The 19,432-nt window shown below is 40.9% G+C and overlaps 1 protein-coding gene across 4 annotated transcripts in view; it reads left to right on the top strand.

The window, feature by feature from the left end:
• The window catches only part of adgrv1 (adhesion G protein-coupled receptor V1), a 118,547-nt gene that overhangs the window by 62,352 nt on the left and 36,763 nt on the right, over positions 1–19,432 (top strand). For all 4 annotated transcript variants that reach the window (XM_016677045.1, XM_016677041.1, XM_016677037.1 and 1 more), the window contains 12 exons: positions 83–224; positions 312–880; positions 972–1,235; positions 1,589–1,706; positions 1,825–1,996; positions 2,086–2,328; positions 3,606–4,013; positions 4,408–4,580; positions 4,680–4,926; positions 5,091–5,230; positions 6,898–7,058; positions 7,246–7,346. In XM_016677045.1, the coding sequence (XP_016532531.1) occupies positions 83–224; positions 312–880; positions 972–1,235; positions 1,589–1,706; positions 1,825–1,996; positions 2,086–2,328; positions 3,606–4,013; positions 4,408–4,580; positions 4,680–4,926; positions 5,091–5,230; positions 6,898–7,058; positions 7,246–7,346 (2,738 nt within the window). The remainder of the gene's footprint in view (positions 1–82; positions 225–311; positions 881–971; positions 1,236–1,588; positions 1,707–1,824; positions 1,997–2,085; positions 2,329–3,605; positions 4,014–4,407; positions 4,581–4,679; positions 4,927–5,090; positions 5,231–6,897; positions 7,059–7,245; positions 7,347–19,432) is intronic.

The following is a 19,432-nucleotide window of genomic DNA, read 5'->3' as shown; positions in this document are numbered from 1 at the left end:
TTTCTGTGTTTGTGAACCACAGATATTATTATGTCAAATCTTTCTACCGATTCTAACTGTTGTGTACTTTCATTGTATTTAGGTTCTCTCACCTTGGCTCACGGAGAAAAGACTAAGGCCATAGCTTTTACAGCTGTTGCTGATCCATCAGAGGCTGCTTCCTATGCTATTCACCTCGCCAATCCTACATCAGACATTGGTGGACAGGGTGCTGTTAAGTTAAGGTAGTAGCTTAAAGAAGGCTTTAGGCAACACTTGAACATTCAACTAACTGTTACTGGACTCTTAAGTCTGTCTGCCTTTGTTGACAGGTCAGGCTTTACTGTGGCAGAAGTGGAACCATTGGGTATTTACCAGTTTGCTCCTGATTCCCGGCAACTTGTTATCGCAGAGGACATCCAGACAATAACACTTTACGTTCAGAAGCTCTACGGGTCTCGCAGTAACACGACCTACCTGTCCTACACTACATCAGGGGGCAGCGCCGCGGCAGGAGAGGATTTTGTCGCTGTGTCAGCTGGCCGAACGCTGTTCGACTCACCTCGACAAACAAACGCTTCCTTTCACCTTTCAATCGTTGACGATGCCCTGTCAGAGCCCGACGAGTACTTTTACGTCAACTTGACGCATGTTGAGATCCCTACTCCAAATTTAACCTGGGCAGATGCGCCCCCTCGCATCCATCCACAGCACAGGGTGTCTACTGTCACCATTCTGGCTAGTGATCTAACTGGTGGAGTTTTGAGCATTGGACCTGAGCTCGTCCAGGTGCAAGAGGACAGAGACGAGGCAAACCAGCAGGAGCGGAGGGTTGTGCTGCGGGTGCGCAGGTCAGATGGTGTCGCAGGGACTGTGAGGGTTCGGGTCCAGGCGTACGGAGGTCCGTTTTCTTTTACAGCAGCAATTATTAATGCCTATTAAGCCTGTAGTTTTTCTCAAGCTTGTGCTGATTGATATGTTACGTCACTCAGATGGAAGTACAACACGTCCTCCCTTCACTCTGGAGCCCGACAGAGCTCTCGCAAAGGAAGAGCAGGACTTTCGATTGGAGTCCACTGTAGTGTCTTTGGAAGATGGCGAGGAAGAGAGGGAAGTTGTCCTCATCATCCTGGATGACTCTGAGCCGGAGGGACAGGAAGTATTCTTCATCTACCTCAGTGATCCAGAGGGAGGAGCTCAGATCGCTGACAGACCGTCCCAGGGCTTTGGATCATTTGTAAAGATCACTATCCTTGGTAAAACATAAAACTCTTCTGACTTGTTTGTGAATTAAAAAAAAAGTACATGTGCAAATAAATAATCTTGACATAAGCTATTATTTAGTGGTGTATATAAATGAGTATTTACAGTTTTATTAGGTGTGTATTCTGAGCTCATTTGCTGTTGTTTGCACTTTGTCATGTATTTCCATGATTGACACACTAATGAAGATTAAGGTTTCAACAAATAGCCCACAATTTGTAATCTAGGTTTGAAGTTATACTTCTAAAATCATTGTTTGTTTTTTTTATTATTATTTTATTAATTAGTGTGTGTTGCTCTCTTTTAATCCACTTTTATTTTTCATACCTCCTTCTTTCCAAATTAGGGAGTGACCTTCATAACGGTATTGTAGGCTTTACTCTCGGCTCCTTGATGGGTCAAGTTCTCGATGAAGATTCAGTGAACAGAACTGCTCTGCTCTACCTACAGAGACAGAAAAACAGGTAATGAAATAAAGCTAAATAATGGAGTTTTTCAAATTAGTAGCCCGAAAATGAATCTCGTCTACTGGAATTTGATTTATTGTTCATAAAGAACGATGTTTTTTCGTTTGCTGCTTAGAGCTTTTGAAGATTTGCAGGTCTTCTGGAGGGCTACCTTCAGTGAGGAATCTTTAAGCCTGGTTAAAGATGGAGTCAACCTAACCTCACAGCTTGTGCAGACTTCAGGAGTGGCCATTTGTCGGAGAGGAGAGATCCTCTGTGCTTTCCTTCTGGAGGTTCTGGATGACATGGTAAAATACCCTCAGCAAAAATTTGCATTATATCATTTTATTTGTGTTTTTCACCTTTGAATATGAGTCACCCATCTGCTTTACTCCAGGAACCAGAATACCAGGCCTGGTTCTTGGTGGAGATTTATCAAGTGGGAGCTGGTGCCTCCATCAACGACACAACCCGTTTCGCCAACATCACCTTGGCGGAGAGCGACAATCCGCAGGGTGTTGTGTACTTCTCTGTGGGTCATAGACTGCCAGTCACTACTGTGATGACCACAAGGCTCAGCCTGCAGCTCTACAGGCAAGCGAGCACAGCTTCAGCCATGACTCTTCAATATCACACAGTGGTAAGAGATCATGTACTTTGTTTCTAAGGTTTATTTACCAGAAATGGTACTCAGGATGTATTGGTAAAGTTATGACATGACAAACCACATACTACAAACGATGCTTACATATTCAGTGTTTTCAACTAAATATCCACAGATAGATTTGACTACTTTTAAATCTTTTAGAAGTCTTTAAAAATGTTCAAGTAGATGTTTTTCTGAATATGTAGGTCATTTGTCAAGGAGTTCCAGTTATACAGTTATGCATAATTAAATGCTTTTTTTTCAAACTCTGCAAAAACCTTTGCACATGCAGCAAAAAGAACATCTTGGGGCCCAAAAGTGCAACCACATGGATTTTCCTGATGCATGTAGGTCTGAGGACATGAAACCAAAATACGCTTAGTGATTAAAATGCACTAGTCCCTCAGTCTGCAGAAGGATAAGCCAAACCATCTGACGCAAACATGTAACAGACAATACTGTATTTTAAAATATGTCATAACCCTCAAGGATTCATGATAAACTGTATCAAAAGCATGTCTGTTTTTGAAAGGGATCCACAATTAGTTTTAGCAACAGACTTCATTTGATGAGAAATATTATTTTTTTTTAGATGTAAAAACAATACATCCAAAATGTAGGCTGTTGTGTCTGGTCAGTTGTTCAGAGTCTGGTTGTCGGTTCGGTGCCGGGTCTGTCATTTTATATTCAGTACCAGCAGCAGTAGAAGAGCGTCCAGCGCTGCCTGTCTCTGATGTTTTGCTTGCTAGCTGCTGGCGGGGTTTAGGCGCTTTGTGGATAAAAACTGTCTGCACTGCGTTTGGTTTCCCTGTCATCATGAAATTCAAAAAGCCAAAGTTTTCCCCGTGTTCTACCTCAAAAATTACATTTTTCTGAAGGTTGATGTTTTGTTTTGTCTGCACCCAGATCAATTGCTTGCACTATACGAAGTAAATGCTTTTGATATTGGAGATTAAAGGCAGTCTCTAGTCTACTCCAAAAAAAACCCAAAAAAAATCCTTTCGGACACATTTGGTGATGTGCTTTCATCTCTTAGAGGATGTGGATGATAAAAGCCAGGAGTAGTGCAGAAGGACTTTCACCAAAGATAATACGGTGTGGTCAGTATGTCTCATAAACAAACATTACAGAGAGAGTTCGGACTCGGTGAGCTCTGTTCTTCAACAGAAGTGCATTTAAGTAAAAGTCTGATGTACAGGCAGTTCTAATAATCGCTGGTAATAATCACAGTGCTTCTTTGAATGTCGAAGACGTGTTTCATTCTGCTTTAGGAACTTAACAAGGAAGAGATGGTTGGTCCTTATGTCATCTGGCCTGCTAAAGCGGGCATGGATTTTCCTAAACAAGAGGGTCAAGTGACCTTTGAACCTGGGAGCCACGTGTCAACACTAGACATCTACTTGACGCCGGACCTCGCCTCGTCTTCACCCACACCGAAGCGCTTCCAGGTGGAGCTTTACAGTCCTTCAGGAGGAGCCAGTGTTCACTCCCAGTTTGGACGGGCCAATGTGACTCTGGTGTCAAACGTGGCAAGTCAGTCTGTGTGGGCCTTGTTGGATCCGTTACATCAGCCTCTCAACCCAACAATAATAAATCAGGTGCTGCAAGGACTTAAGAGTAAATCCACATCGGCTCTCTCTCGTGAGCAGATGACAGCTGTTCTTGAAACTCTTGGGAAGGTAAGAGGTTACAGTAGAAACCAGCTGTTTTATACACAATCCATTTGATAATCTAGTAAAGACAAGACACAAGTGGCTGAAATACACTTTCTCCACATGGAGGAAGAACTGATCCTTAGAGATAATGTCATTCAGAGAGAGCTTGGAGTGGAGCTGCTGCTCCTTTCCGTAAGAAAAAAAAAAAAAATCATCTTACTACTTTATGCAAAAAGGTGCACATTTGAATTACAGGTGTTCATTTTAAAAAGATTTCAAATGTCACTCAACATGATTCTAAGTGACTGAATGACGCTGAAAAGATACATCGTTGTAATTCAACATACATCATTTTTTGTGAAGTATTTGATTTGTTTTTATCAGGTTGCATTCAAAGCTGTTCTGTTTCTTGATGCAGGTACTCGCGGAGGCAGAGCAGACTCCCCTACATTCAAGCAGCCAAAATTTGACCTTTGACCTACTATGCGTTCTGGCCAATCCTAGCCGTATTGACACCCGAGGTCTCAGTCACCTTGTTGAAGTGGCAGAGCGATTCGCTTTCTCCCTTATCTCTCATCTCCAGTGTGAGATGTAAGTGTTTTGCATTAAAACTCAGCATTTTAATGAAATGCACAATCACAATCCTTAATATTACAAATGTTTCCTTTTTTTTTTTTTCATTTTCTACAGAATGGGCACTGTCATGGAAACATGCCCATTTATGACCATATCTGCCTTCCAGTGGTACCCAACCCAAATTAATGGACACAAATACAGGGGCCGTAATGCTGACTTCTTCCAGCTTCCAGATGCGCTGCTGCCTGTGCCAGCAGCCTCGTCAGCAGACTGCAGGAACCTCAGCAGGATTCAGCTGACCGAGTTCAGGACTGAACACTGGTTTCTTACCAATCATACAGTCACAGCTGTTAGTGGGAAGGTAGGAAACTTCTTGCGCAATTTGAACTAATTCGTGCGGATAATTATTTTACTTAAGATTTCTTTTCAAACACTAGGTGGCAGCATTGTCACAAAAATATAAAATATCTTAATCGTTTTAGACTCTGACGCTGATCTCCCTGCCGCTGCTGCTTCTGTTTGCAGGTATTTTCAGTTAGTCTCCAGGAGAGAGGGTCACGACCCCTAGAAGACGGCAATGAGGTGATATATCGGGTCAACGCTCCTGGTCAGCAAGTTAAACCAGGAGCATCTGTGTGCCTTCTTTGGAACCAAACCACTGCAAGGTGAAAACACTTGTGATCAGAGTCATGTACTGATAGACATATGTTTGTCACAAAATTAGGGTTAACTATTTCAGGGTGCAATGAAAAACAAGTCTCTATTAACATGTTTTGGGACCTTTTCGTATCAGTGGGATAGTAGTTGTTGTGCAATAAGAAGGTTATTGGTTCCATTCCAGCTTCTTTTTGTCACATATGATGTGATCTGGCAAGACATTTAACCCTAAAAAACCAGTGTATAATTGTGCGAGTCTGTAGTGTAAAGTATTTGAGTGGTTAATGTGACTGGAAGGGTGTATATTAATTCAATCCACTTACCTGTAATTTGCTTGTACAGGCTTAACTTTCCATTAAAACCGTTCATATTATGTCATTACTTTAAGTCAAGGAATCCATCTTTAAAATATATGTCAGCACTTACTTGCCTGAAGGTTTTGGCCTAAGGCTGTTTAAGGTCCTCATTTACAGTTTGGCACTGGGCAGCTGGTTTGGATTTGTCTTTGACACACCAAATTATAATAAAAGGTTGAAAACAGTAAATGACAGGTGAATTTCTTATTTGGGATATAAAGCTCCTTAGAAATGTATTCATATCACTTATAATCATCCTAAGTGTGTTCACTACAAACTCTATCGTATGGTTTTATTCTTGCAAGTGAAAATCAGAAAAAAATGTGGTGTGTATTTGCAATTGATCACTGCCTTCATTTTTCAAATAAAGAAATTAGCAAAGACCAAATGAGGTAAACTGCATGAATTCATCTGGGTTAGGATCAAAATAGAAGAGGTTGATTATTTCATTGTGCGACATGCTCTACGTCCCCCCCGCCACTCACACATATCAACAACGCTTCAGTGACATATATTCCCCACCATCAATTTACTTAATTATGACTTTAGTTGCACAGATAAATTCTGTACTGTTTTCCCAAGCACAGAAAAAGCAATGTTTTATGATATTTTCCCTTTAAATAGCCAGCAATGGCTGAGTTAGAGGTCACTGACTCCGGCTCTCGCTGCCTCAACCTCTCTAATTTCCTCCTTTCTTTATTTCTCAGCTATTAACTTTTATTTTGTGACAAGGAACAGTTTCCTTTCCGGTGAAAAGTCCAAGTTCGGTCTCTTATTAAGGCTCCTTAAAGGCCAGAGCATGTCTTTTTTTGTTCTCATATTTGGACATTCCAGCTGCTGCACTCTGTGTCCTCCCACCCAGAGTCAGTTTCTGGAGGACATTTCTAGGGCGTGGAATGGGAACACTTGGCTGGAACACGCTGTTACAAGTTAAAAATTGGCAGGTATGGTTTGGCCAGTGAAGCTGTTTGGGATGAATAAACACAAGGGAAGAGAAAATACATGTGAGGCCGAGAGTTCAAAAGGCTGAGAAGAAACAACCATTATGATTAGTTAGCTGTTTCCGCAAATCCCACACAAATCGGAAAAACGTATATGTTGTCTATTTTCTTAGATTTTCATCGCTGTAAAGACCCTATTCCAGATTTTTTTCTTTGCTTGAGAAATCTGAATCCCCCTTGTGCAACTCACACATATTTTAAATTCTATTTTCAGGTGGGTGAGATCTAAAAATCCTCAAACATTAAAGGGGAAAAGTATAAAGAAATATGTAATCTCAACCTGCTTTGTCTCCTCTCTTAAACTCTCTTCTCTGCTAGCTGGTCATCTGATGGACACTACTGCAGGGTTGTGAAGGAAAGTGGCAGTTATGTGGAGTGTGCATGCTCCCACTTGTCTGTCTATGCAGCGCATGCAGAGTTTGTTGCACTTGCATCCTACAACGAGGCCTTCTTTGCGTCAGGATTTATTTGTATCTCAGGTATGAAAAACTGTTTTTTTATTTTTATTTCTCTTTCAAATATTTCATTTGTGAAAGATACATCAAATATGCTCCAACTAAAGGCTTATATTCAGGTTTTAGTTTGGAGTTTAATTTGTCATATTGGTCCCTATGGATATCTTAATAAGTTGTAATAAATTATCAATGCATTTTTCATTTTTTTTAGGGTTTGCATTGGCCATCGTATCCCATGTACTGTGCTCCCATTCTCCCATGTTTGCTGCCAAACTGCTCACTCACATGTTGGTGGCCTGCCTTGGAACTCAGGTAACGTTTTGGCTTTTTGATTTAACTTAACACAAATTCACACCTGATTTTTATGTTATCCTTAAAAGTCGATACAAGCAGGATAAATGAAATAGGTGCATTACTCTATAAACACACATCCCCATCGGGACTCATGACGCTCATATGTGTCGGCGTCTCTATGCCGTGGAGATGCTTTGTTTTCAACAGTGGTGCGGATAAAGACTGGTTGGAGTCTGGAAAAGACATAAAAGTTGGGTGTGAATTAAATCTACCAAAGATTAAATCAAACATGTTAGTACAACCTAATCCTAATCTGGTAGAGGAATATCCCAGTTCTATTGGAGCGTCTAAATAGTCTACCAAATTTTTATTAAAAAGAAAAAAAAAAGAAAAAGAATAAATACTGTATAATTGATAGAGGTTGTAACATAGCAAAACCTGAAAAATGTCCAGGGGTATGAATACTTCTGCAGGGTATTACAAGCAAAAAGGCTGCTGGATGTGAATAAATCATGATCAATGTGTTGATCTTGATCTTATTTCAAATCGCTAAATTAAATCAAAACGCAGACAGAGCAAACACATGCACAGAGAAACACATGCATGCTGCCAAGCCATCTCTTTGGCCTGCAAGATATCTCACAGGTATTTTTCTTGGAAATGTGCATGGATGTGAATACACACATCATCACATATCATCAATTGCACAGTTTGCGGGCTGCTGCGTCCTGACAACGCAGCCATGTCCACCCCGCACCTGCGGCCATTAGAAACGCAACCATTGAGTGAGATAGATATGTAGCTACAGGTCAGTCCTTCATCTGGTTCTGATCGTGTGTGTGTGTATGTGTGTGTGTGTGTGTGTGAGATTGTGTGCGTCTGTGCGTGAGTGAGTGCGGGACTGGTAATTTTCCACTGATCCCCTCTGTCCTCATTGGTTGACAAACACAATCAACTCTGAAGTAGACTTCAGGGGCTAGCCTCCACAGTCTTGACCCGTTTATGGCCCAGGCAGAACCTGAAAGGGTTTTGGATGGAAAATTCCAGCCCGTTCTCTCAGTTTAATACTCGACTGTACTTTGAGGCTTTCTTTCCCCTCGATTGTGCCGATGCTTTAGCGGTCCCGTTGCAGTTCTCCGGCTCCCGAGCCAAGATCCGTTAATGAAAGGGAGGTTCAATGTCCAGATTCACAAGCTGGAGCTCCAGCTAAATGTGTTATCACCTAATGAGGTGGACCCCTCAAGACAGGAGGCCGTCTAGTCGTGCCAGCAATCATTTGGAAGCGATGATGGCTGCAAGTGTGCTGGTGTGCTCAATAAGAGATCAGCCCACATGTTCCTTCACACAATCTCTTTGTCTTGGAAATGAAATGGGTGATACGAAAATACTTATGTTTAAATCAACCTCCCCCCACCAATAGGTAATTTGTATATGCAGTTTTGTTCTCACTGTTCCCTGGTTTCCTTTCAGCCCTGGCCAAGCAGCTGTCACTGGTGTCAGGCTATTCTGTCATCCTTGTAGGCTAGTCACTGGTCCTCCTACACTTCCAGATTTTATATTTTTGGATTAGATTATTGTTTTACTTGTAAAAAAAAATGAGTGAACTTGAACTGGTAAAAAAAAAAAGGTAAAACTGCTTTGATTTCCTTAAATCTTTGTAAAATGACCTCCTTTACCCCTACGCTCATTTGTATGAATATTATAGTGTAAAAAAGTTTAATGTTTTCAGATTAGAACAATGACCCAGTGATTACTTACAGTAGAGCATGTGTTAAAAATTTGAATTTATGGTCGTATCTACCTCTATTTCTTAAGAGTACCTTCACCAGTGGCACCTCTACCGTAAACGTTTTAGTTGCTACCAACCGTCCTCACATTTCTTGCTGGATATTTTTTTTTCTTTTATACTTGATTACTGTGCTTGACCGAATTGTTCGAGTTCATTTAAGGTGGTAGATTTCATAGCATGCCTTTTAAGTACAAAGGCTTTCCCATGAGGTTGGATTTTATTGTTAGCCTGCTCTATCAATCTCAAAACTACTCTTAATGTGTGTTTAGGATGATTGTTTTACTGGAAAACCCAAATTAGTCCAGGTCTAAACCATATGAACCAAACAATCACCCGAAAAGGAAATTGGTCAGGATGTTCAAGAACAACCATAAACTGCAAACCACTGAAGGACTTCTGTTACTGTCCACCAGAAAGAAAGTAAGGTTTCAGTCACCGTGTGCCAGAGGGTTTCCGCCGTCTAAGCACCATTCTGAGCATCCGTTTTGCTGCCAGTGACACTGGTGCCCTAACCAAGGAGAACAGAATAATGAACTATCTCCAAGTGTAGCAACTTCACTGGTCTACACTTGAAAAGTGATAAATAAAACTATTAGGCTTCAACGAGGACCTTTGTAATGCTCTGGTCCTTTCATGCTTGGGCAAGGCTTAATGCTTAAAAGCAGAGTCTGTGCCAGGAGACGAAGCAGTTTTAATAAACTCCCATTTCTGTCAGTAGCGACACTCTGAGCTGCACCTGCAATAACAGACACTTGCTGATGGCTACAGAAATTCATGATCAAAGTGCAGCTTGCTAAGGGCCATTTATTCAAATATTAGTAGGCGTGTATTATATTTATTTGAGCTTACATGTTGAATCCTGTGCAGTTTAGAGAAATGATCACTGAAGCTGTGTGGTAAATTTGCAAAGAGTCTGAACAGTGTTCAGCTTTTTGTCCCTGGAAATAACAAGAGGTCTGACTGCATTCCTCCACTGCAGAAACTTCCAGACACATGTTGCTCCTCATTGGGTTCACTCTGTTAACAAAACCAAAACAGAAAGGTTTTGGAGGACACCTGGAGACCGTGTTTGTGCTGCTGCTCTCACTCCGCCACCACAACTAGTCTAAATAACCTATCACTGCCGGATCATAGTCGAGTTTTTGTAGTTCTTGTTTATGAACTGTGCCTTGATTTTCCAGTGTGAACTTGAAGAAGCCATCGGACCTGCAAATAGCAGAGAAGAAGTCAATGACAGCACTGTCTCTTGCACTCCCGGTCTTCGGCCTCGTTAATGCTTCACTCCTGGTTTGGACTGTCAGCTTCTGTTCCAGCCCTGCCTGTGACAAAGAGGCCTCTCCTCATGTGGTGACTGGAGTTAGTCACTGCCTCTGTCCTCTGTGTGTGGAAAAAATTAGAGCTGCCATTAGGATTAATGTCTGTCTCCACCAGCTACAGCCACAGAGAGGGAATGGGAATGATGTCCCTTTTCTCTCTGAGAGCTTAAGAGTTTAAATCATTTGAAATTTGATGAAAATAAAACCCTCAGAGGGTTCCTCTGCATTATTTTGAATAGTTTTTAAATAAAATTGTCCTCTTTTTATTTTGCATGGCCTTTCTCAACCTTATCCAGTGATGAGTTAGGAAGCATCTCAGGCCTCGAGCAACATGGTTAGTTATTATTAGGAGATAATAAGAAGTAGGGATACAAGCAAGAGCAGAAGATAAATCGATCTGTGAGTCACTTTACATCGGTTCCGGAGTAAATTGTGTTTAGTGTGTAAATGTTCTCATTTTCTGTAAATCCTTATGACCTTCTTAATCCCACATTTCAAATGTGTTGGTGCAACAACAATCAGGGTTTTAGCACGAAACATGTTAAATCAGAAAAGCGTGATCGAAAGCAAACTGCTGGAAATATAATTCGCAATAAAAGGTTTCTGCTAAAGTCATGATTTGGATAAAAACATTCAGCGTTTTAAGACTTGTGATGTACTGGAAATGTAATATTTACTTTTTGATTACTTTGCTGAAAACCCCAAAGAGAAGCCTGTTGAGTTCATCAGATGTTCTTGATCTAAAATGTCTGTGAATTTCAAAGATTTCAGTGATGTTAATTATTGAATTAACATTAGATTGGTTATTCACAAGCTGATGTTTTCAAGCCTCTCTCTTAATTATGACTGTCCACCTGCAGCCAAAGGAAACCCATTTAAGCCCATTTATGGCTATTCCAAATAAATGAAATGCATTTGTTAACATGGAATATCTATTTCACAATCACATAATTGTGTTCAAAGTACGCTTTGGGGTTTTCTACATTTTTAGCGTGAGATTAGGCTCTCACTGACTGAACAATGAATTTGTTTTTAGACTCTTTACAAATGTTTACCTTGAATGCCAATGAATTGGTCCATTCTGGTTGTATTTATTTGTGTTACTAATACAGCAGAATAGGTTTGCAGGTTTTATTGCTCAAAAAGCTTTTTTTTTATTTTTTATTGTGCATGTATTGTCAGCGCCTCACTTTACCGTTCTGTCTGTAGCTGCCAATGAAGCATTTAATGGAAATGTGGGTGTACAGCCACAAAATGCTATTGTGGGAAAGGAAATCTACTCTCTATCTCTCTCTTGCAAAATTTAAACTCCATCCATTGTGAGTACAGTGTCACACACGTCATGTAGTGTGTGAACGTTTTCCCCAGCAGTTTCAGTGTTTTATTCCTGCTTCTGGGAGGTGTTTCAGTGACTCCTATTTCCTGTTGTTAAGGATTTCCTGTCAGTTTTTGAACCGACTCCAGCATTGAGAAGTTTGTTCTGCAGACTCCACGCATGGCCAAACCCAACATCAAGTTCTTTCACTCTTACGCAACACCAGCCACCGTCGCTATCCCTTCCTGAGCAAAAATATAAAAGCCGTTTGACTGACAAAAGTTTTTATTTTCTATTTCAACCCAGAACGATGAGCTCAGCTATCAAGCGGGAAAGTTAATGACTGAGCGGTCCAAGACTTTACCATTTTTGTTCAGGAAATGAGATAAACGCCAGCATTAAGTGCGCTTTCCAGGGATGTTTATATGTTCCCATCATGACCAAATCCATTTAAATCCATAAACAGAGCGAGTTAGAATGTCTGGGTTTTAGCAGATCTCCAGCAGACGTAAGAGAGCCCCCGTTATTTTTGATCAAATCTATGCTTGTGCATAAATAAAGCATCAAGAATAGTAGATAGAGGAAGAACAGGTACAGCTTTTTATGCCCTCTCCTAAAATATCCTTACTATCATGATATTTATCAATGGTTCCCTTCTGCACTCCCTGCCAAAGAAAACAAAATGTCCTTGATAGGACTTTAATGCAATACTAAGGCCTCTTGTGTCTGTCAGGCTGAGCTATTGGCTGGCAGATGATGGAAGGGTATAAAGTATCAGCACTCAGGACCCTTTATTACTGCGTGTGTGTGCAGACAAGACAGTGGAGAGGTGAAGATGGCCTCCTGGGAGACTCACATTACGCTCTCACTAGCTACAGCTGCACGCCAGGTGCTTAGTGTTGTCCTGACTTGATCTGCTCACAGTCTGATCCGGCGCTGTTGAGATCAGCAGCACCGTCCTTCTTGCAACATGTTCCTCGCTGTTGACCTTTCTTGTTCTCCCTTTTGTTGAAATGGGAGTCTGAACTTTGCAAAGTGTTGCGCCTCGAGAAAGAAGTCCTGCCCAATCAATTTTCCACATTTTGTCACATTACAGCATCAGGCTTCGATGTACTTTATTCGAAATTTATGTGGTCAGTTCGTAAAATAATTCACAAAGAAGAACGGTCAAAACTTTCAGCCTCTAAATGTGAGAATCCCTCACATTTAGTCCCTCAAAAGACTTGCAGCTGTACAAGCCACAGAATTCTGTTCTGCACAGTGTTGACTCAAGCGGGTTGAATACAAATGCATAGTAATCATTTCAGATGTTTGTTTGGGGGGGGAAAAAGTAGAAGAAAAAGTTTAAGAGTTTTAAAGGGCACCACAAATCATATTCATTTGGCCTTTCATGGCTTTATTTTCTGTGTAATTCGATCAGTTCTTTTGTTTGCTTTTTGCATTTTGCTGTCTTTTGACATATGTGTATTTATACCACGTGCTATTCTCGTTTCCGCTTATGTCTCAAGGTGCTGCTGGTCTGCACTAATGCAAAACAGTATTTTTATTTTTATTTTTTATTGTTTGTGCATAATCTGTGTGATTTATCTATTCAACTTCTAAGAATCAGCTGCATGTAGGCCTTCAGTGGGGCCTTCAGTGACCAATAAAAAGTTGTATTATTGATCTTTAAACCATCAGGAGGGTTGAAACTCACTCTGACCCCTCTGGACTCTGGAAGTTACATATTTAGAGGTTTCCAAATGTGTGTTGTCCTAACAGCTGGTGACCCTTAAAATAAATACACTTTCCTCTAATTCCACATGAAGTAGGAGAGTTCAGCAGTTGTTATCCGACTGCTGTTAAAATATTAAGCTAAACCGTATGAACTCTTACATATCATCAGCGAATAGTTGCAATAGAGACAGTTTTAAAGTTGTGATTGAAAGATCCGAGTCTCACAGCTTTTCAAAAGAAATGTCATCAGTTCATTACTTGTCCTTTTATTCGTAATCTATATTGCTTTGAAAGAGTTTTCACGCCCCTTTAGTTATTTTACAACGGTGCTTTGCACACAAAATTACAATAGTGAGAAATCTGAAAACATCAGTCAGCAAACATCCCGTTGCTGATGAGTCTTAGCAACAGGATCATGAAGACCAAGCAGCAAAACATGTCAGGTCAGGGATAAAGTTGTAGAAACATTTAAAGCGGTGAAAATAGGTTATAAAACAATATTCCAATCTTCCGACATCTCACAGAGCACTTTTCAGTCCATCACTCGAAAAGGAAAAGAGCATGGAAACCTAATGAGACACGACTCTGAAAGGAGAAAGTTCATCAGAGAAGCAGTCGAGAAGCCAGTGGAGATGGATGGAAGACTTTGTGGCATAACAGTCTGATATGCCACAAATCTTATATGTACGGAAAAGTAAAAATGAAAACAACAGTATATGAGCAAAGCCATAAGAGTCACTACGGTAAACATGTGAATGTAGTCCAATGTATGAGGCTAAAATCGTATCCTTTGGCACACATGCAAAAGACTATGTGCATTACAGACTCAACACACCCCTCATTACGGGATCACACCATCCCTCCCGTTAAACGCTGGTGGTGGCTGCATGTTGTGGGACTGAAAACCATCCACACTGAAACCATCCCAGGTTGACCAAAGCGCTGAGGCTCCAAAAATTACATAAAATAAATTAAAAGTAAAAGAATGAAGTTGCTGACGAGTACTGCAGAAAAACAGTCTTAGCAACATAGATAAAACACTTCCTTTGTCTCGTTCACTAAGCACAAAGATTATTAGAAATACCAATGGATCTTCTAATATATGCTTAATGTATTAATTAATGACGGTCATTAATGTTGAAATTTTCTTCTGACTGTGGAGTCATTTAGTTCGTCAGTGACCTGATGAACCAGTACTGCTGCGATACTGTCAATGAATTCAGGGAGCCTCTCTCAAAGTCCTGCTCTATTTTTGGTGTTCCAGTTTGTCTTGGCTGAGCTTCATGTGCCGAGTTGGCTGAACTTTGCAGGTTTTCACAATTGTTTACCATGAACTTGTTGAGGTCGCCCGTGTTGCCGCCTCGGACGTGATGTTTTGCAGCAGCTTTACAAATGAAGCCAAGCAGAATGTTTTGCAGTTCTTGTGTCACTTGTAGTAATACGGTATCGTTTTGTTTTTTTTTTTGTTTGTTTGTTTGTTTTGCTTCATTGTTAAGAGTGACAGTTCTTTAAATGCAACTGAATAGAAAGCTTAAAGCTATTGAAGTGAGATGGGAAGTCTGACGCATTTCAAAAAAAAAAAAGAGGAAGTGAAATTGTGCTTGTGGATTTAGGAGGGCCGACTCTGTGACCTAAAATAGACAATCGAGAGCCGCCAACTTCCTCAGTGAATCAGGAAGGCTTAAATACAGGAAGGAAACATCTTTCAGTGTAATCTAAGATAACTGTGTCTGTAATGACTCCATTTTGTTTAGACTGGCCTTAAACTCTTTGTTTAGAGTTTCTGTTCATGAGCTTGATTTGATATTTGGAGTTTAAAGCTGCAGTATGTAAAAATATATTTATAAATATATGTTTTTTACATATTTATTAGAACTGTCACTAAGTCACGGCAGTATAATGAGACAGATAATCTGTGAAAAAATTAAGCCCCTTTGCTTCCTCCATGAAGTTCTACCAATCAGAAATAACCAATCAGAGCCAGGAGGACAGTCTTATCTCTGTCAATCGTGCTTGTGTATGCGCTGCAGCTGTGCTTCGGACGGAGAAGCAACTTACCGTTACTGGAAAACTGTTTATCTGCCATCATCAGTGTTCATGCTAACTAGCATGAGCTCTGCTGTGAGGAAGAAGCTGTAGCACAGCAGAGAGCATTGTTTGAGCAGCATGTACATGAGCAACATTGGCAGCGCTAAGACCTGCCTCCTGACTCTGATTGGTTGTTTTTGACTGGAAGCGCTGTAATTTTTGCAGACGGCAGGAGGCAGAGGAGCTGGATAATTTTTTTTTTTTACAAATGATCTGTCTGAAAAATGTCAGGACGTAGTCTACTGTCAGGAAACTATGTAATAGTTGTTGTTTTTTTTAAATATGTAAAAATATATATATTTTTTTTAGTAAAGCTACGTGCTGCAGCTTTAAAGTGATGTTCAGTGTATTCACTGGAAAACTCAGAATTCAGACAGGTCATAACAAGCATTGACACATCGTACATATACGCTCCGTCACAATCAAGTCACTCTGTTCACACAGCTGTTTTCAACGTTATCGAAAAGCAGTGCCAAAATAGATTAATGACTGGGGAAACAGCTTTTGCAAATTGATATGTGCCATTTAAATCAGCCTTTCAAACTGTTACTCACATATCTTAATCATAGTTGCAAACTCTTTTCAAAAGTAGCCTATAGGGGTCGCTAAAGCTCTACGACTGAAGCCCAACCGCAGCAGCTGTGAATGAAGTGGCTGATCAATGATTACCCTGAGAGCTGCTTCGTTTTATGACTAAACCCTTTTTGGTACAGACTTGGAAATAACTACATGGATAAAAAAAAAATAAAAAATGCACAAATCAACTGATGCAGGTTTTGTTGTGAGAATAAATGCACCTGTGGAGAGTAAACTTTGGCAAACTGACCTCATATCAGCAAATTTCCCTGCTGGTAAGGAAAAAAAAAACATGTAATAAATGAATATAAGCGGATTAAACCAAAATTCTCAAACAGTTGAAAGTTAGTTTAGTCTTTCAATCGACTTGTTCACTGAATCTAAGCCTTCTGAAGAAAAAGAAGAAGGCAGGTGTTTACGGGGCTCCTGGCGTTTCTGCTCAGCGCCAGTACTAATTAAATCTAAATCACACAGCTCAGTAACCGTTTGGCTTCAAAGCCTCCTACTGACAGATGATGGTAGATGTGTCCCGTATAGATTGCCTGTTGATTGTTGTTGCTTCTTTAACAGACTTTTGGAAAAATCATCTACAAGCCAAAGGATTTCTAACTTCTGATTTCGCTCACGTATCGCGATCACAATAAAAGCATCTTAGAGTGGATACAGTTGATGTGTTTTATAGCGGCTTGTAAAAGTATTCACACCCCTTGCTGTTTGTCACATTACATCCACAAACGTCATTGTTTTATCTGTGTTTTATGTCACAGTTCAACACACAAAGTAGGTCGTAACTGTGAATTGAAGTTAAGATGGTATAGAGTTTTTCATCAGATGAAAACCTTAAATGTCTGCATTTTTTTTCAACTTCCCTTCCTCTGATACTCCTCCATCAAACCTATGTGACCTAATTTCGTAAGAAGTCAGTCCAGTATTTCGTATGACAAATGTGAAAAGGCTGAAGTGAAAGGAATGGTTTTTCAAGACAAATCCCTTGTCCTGATTGGGAATCAATGGAGAAAGGTCTATGCATCACTTAGCTTGATAAAGGAGCCCTGCTTACAGTACCAGCCCCAGCTGAGGTAGACACTTATCCATTGAGGTCTGCGGAAGGCCAAAGCAGACCCGCTGAGTGTGCTTGTTCAAGGAGTTGACCTTGAACAGCTGCTTACATTGTTTGTACAGCTGTGCTAGATGCACACCACTCTGTCCGCGTGGGTTTGTGTTGCAAAGAGATCTCAGTCTGCTTCCCTCCGGAGGTTGAGGAAGAGAACTTCTAGAGGCTTCTCAGCAGTGGTCCCGGTGTGATGGAAAATCAGGGAGGCTGCTCGTTGACTGTTGGACCAGGAGGAAGAGGAGGCCTACTGGAATGCAGCTAAATGTGCTTCATGTGGGTGGCTCAGCTTGGAGCGCGCATATGGAGGAGTGAGTGCTGCCACTGGCATCTAGAAGCGTGCAGTACAACAAATGGTAGGGTCACAACAAAAATAGCATAGTGGGCACTGTTTGTGTGCATGCACTCCTTGAAATATGCAATCTATAATAGAATGCATTAAAAAAAAACAACAACCCAGAACTGTGATTCGTCAAGATTTGTGAATATCCTAGAATAGAAGTATTTTCCACCAAAGACATGGTGAACTTGCTGACACTTTCTCATGTTTTGATCCTCTTTTTGCTGAGTCACACAAGATCAAAGAGAAACTTTCTGACTCCTGGCCTCCAATTTGTTCAAGAAATATATCAGCTGTTCCCAGAACCAAGGTGAAGGTTCTAGATATTGTCCCGCAGCGTTGCACGCTGGACCACAGACACGTTGTTCCGCTCCCGCTGTGTGTGTACTCACACAGGCAAGTGGAGGTGCAGCGTTGTGCTTGTTTGGAGATAAAACAGACCACAAGGGGGGTGGATATTTATCTGCCAACAGCTTGTTCAGCATCTGTGGCTCAATGCAAGATTCAACACAAAACACCTGTGAACTTTAGCTCTTCTGTCTTACACAACTGCTGCATAACATTTGCAATCAATGCGCATATGCACACATTATGATATTAAACTATCAATCCAGGCGTGCAACTGCTTCTCCACATGCATGGGAAAATAAACACATTCTGCCCCATTTACTCTGACTCACCTAAATACAACAATCAACTGAGCTGACATTGGCTGCATTTGTGACTCACACCGTACACTGCCCCCATGGTAAAATAGGGTGGGGAAAGCATCGTGTTGTGGGAATGCTTCTTTTTTTTCAGCAGGGACACAGAAGCTGGTCAAAGTTGATTAGACGACGTGTGGAGTTAAACACAGGGCAACTGAAGAAAACCTGTATGAGACTCCTAAAGGCTTGAGTCAGTGAGGCATAAAGGAATAGTTTAGATCGCAGCGTATTCAAGTGTTGTAGTCAGCGTTCGGACTTAAAACTGTGGCAAGACTTCAAAGTTGTTGATTGCAGATATTCTCCTTCCAATTCGCTAATTCTGGGCTGTTTGGCAAAGAATAATCTACAAAAAAACAAATCAGTCTTTAGACGTACGAATCTCGTTTGGATGCACTTCCAGAGACTCGCAGCTGTAAATTCTCTGTGCTTGTAATATAAACAAACGTGAAACGATTTTGAATCGTTTGCAAGGCTCTCTTTGTAATACTTGCCAAGGACGGTCAAAATTACAATTTTGCTGGGAGAGATTGTGGTTCACTGATGCCCGACGATTAGACGAAGAATGCTGGAATAAGAAAAGCATACATTTAGCTTTTCTTTCTCAAATCTTCACAATGACACAGTGCTGGGTGCTGGCTGATGCTGGAGCCAGCTAGATCAAACCGGTAGCTGTTAGAAAGAAGGGGGAGGTGAAGGAGAAATGAGGGGAAAGAGGAGGAGGGGAGATGAGATGTAAAGATGGAGTAGGTGGGAAGGCCAGGAAAAAAAAAAAGTGGGATAAAGAAGGCAAGGTAGAAGAAGTCTTTGCAGTGGAAAAGGAAGCAGGAAGTCTTTTGGAAAGGCTCGGATGGACATGCAGGCAGATGGTTCAGACCCCTACTCCCTCAGTGATGTAATGCATCGGGTTTATGCTATTTTTAGCTGCACTAGTACGCTTTGCATGAGCGTAGGCCTATCGATCAGCCCCACAATTCACCAGGAGGGGGGAGAGCTGCAACTAAGCAGCAGAAAATAGCTTCACTAATCATTTTTTTTTTTCTTTTGCAAAGGTTTAGCATTTGTGTTCCTCTTAATTGTTAGTGTCTGATCAAGGTTTGCAGAACTGTTTCGTCTGGCTTTACATTTCAGTGCAAATTGTTTTGTTTT

The sequence above is a fragment of the Poecilia formosa genome, unplaced genomic scaffold (assembly GCF_000485575.1).
Source record: "Poecilia formosa unplaced genomic scaffold, Poecilia_formosa-5.1.2 Scaffold5, whole genome shotgun sequence".
In the NCBI taxonomy this organism is placed as follows: domain Eukaryota; kingdom Metazoa; phylum Chordata; class Actinopteri; order Cyprinodontiformes; family Poeciliidae; genus Poecilia; species Poecilia formosa.
The sequence above is the reverse complement of the archived record's forward strand: the minus strand, read 5'-3'. Positions and strand labels throughout refer to the sequence as shown.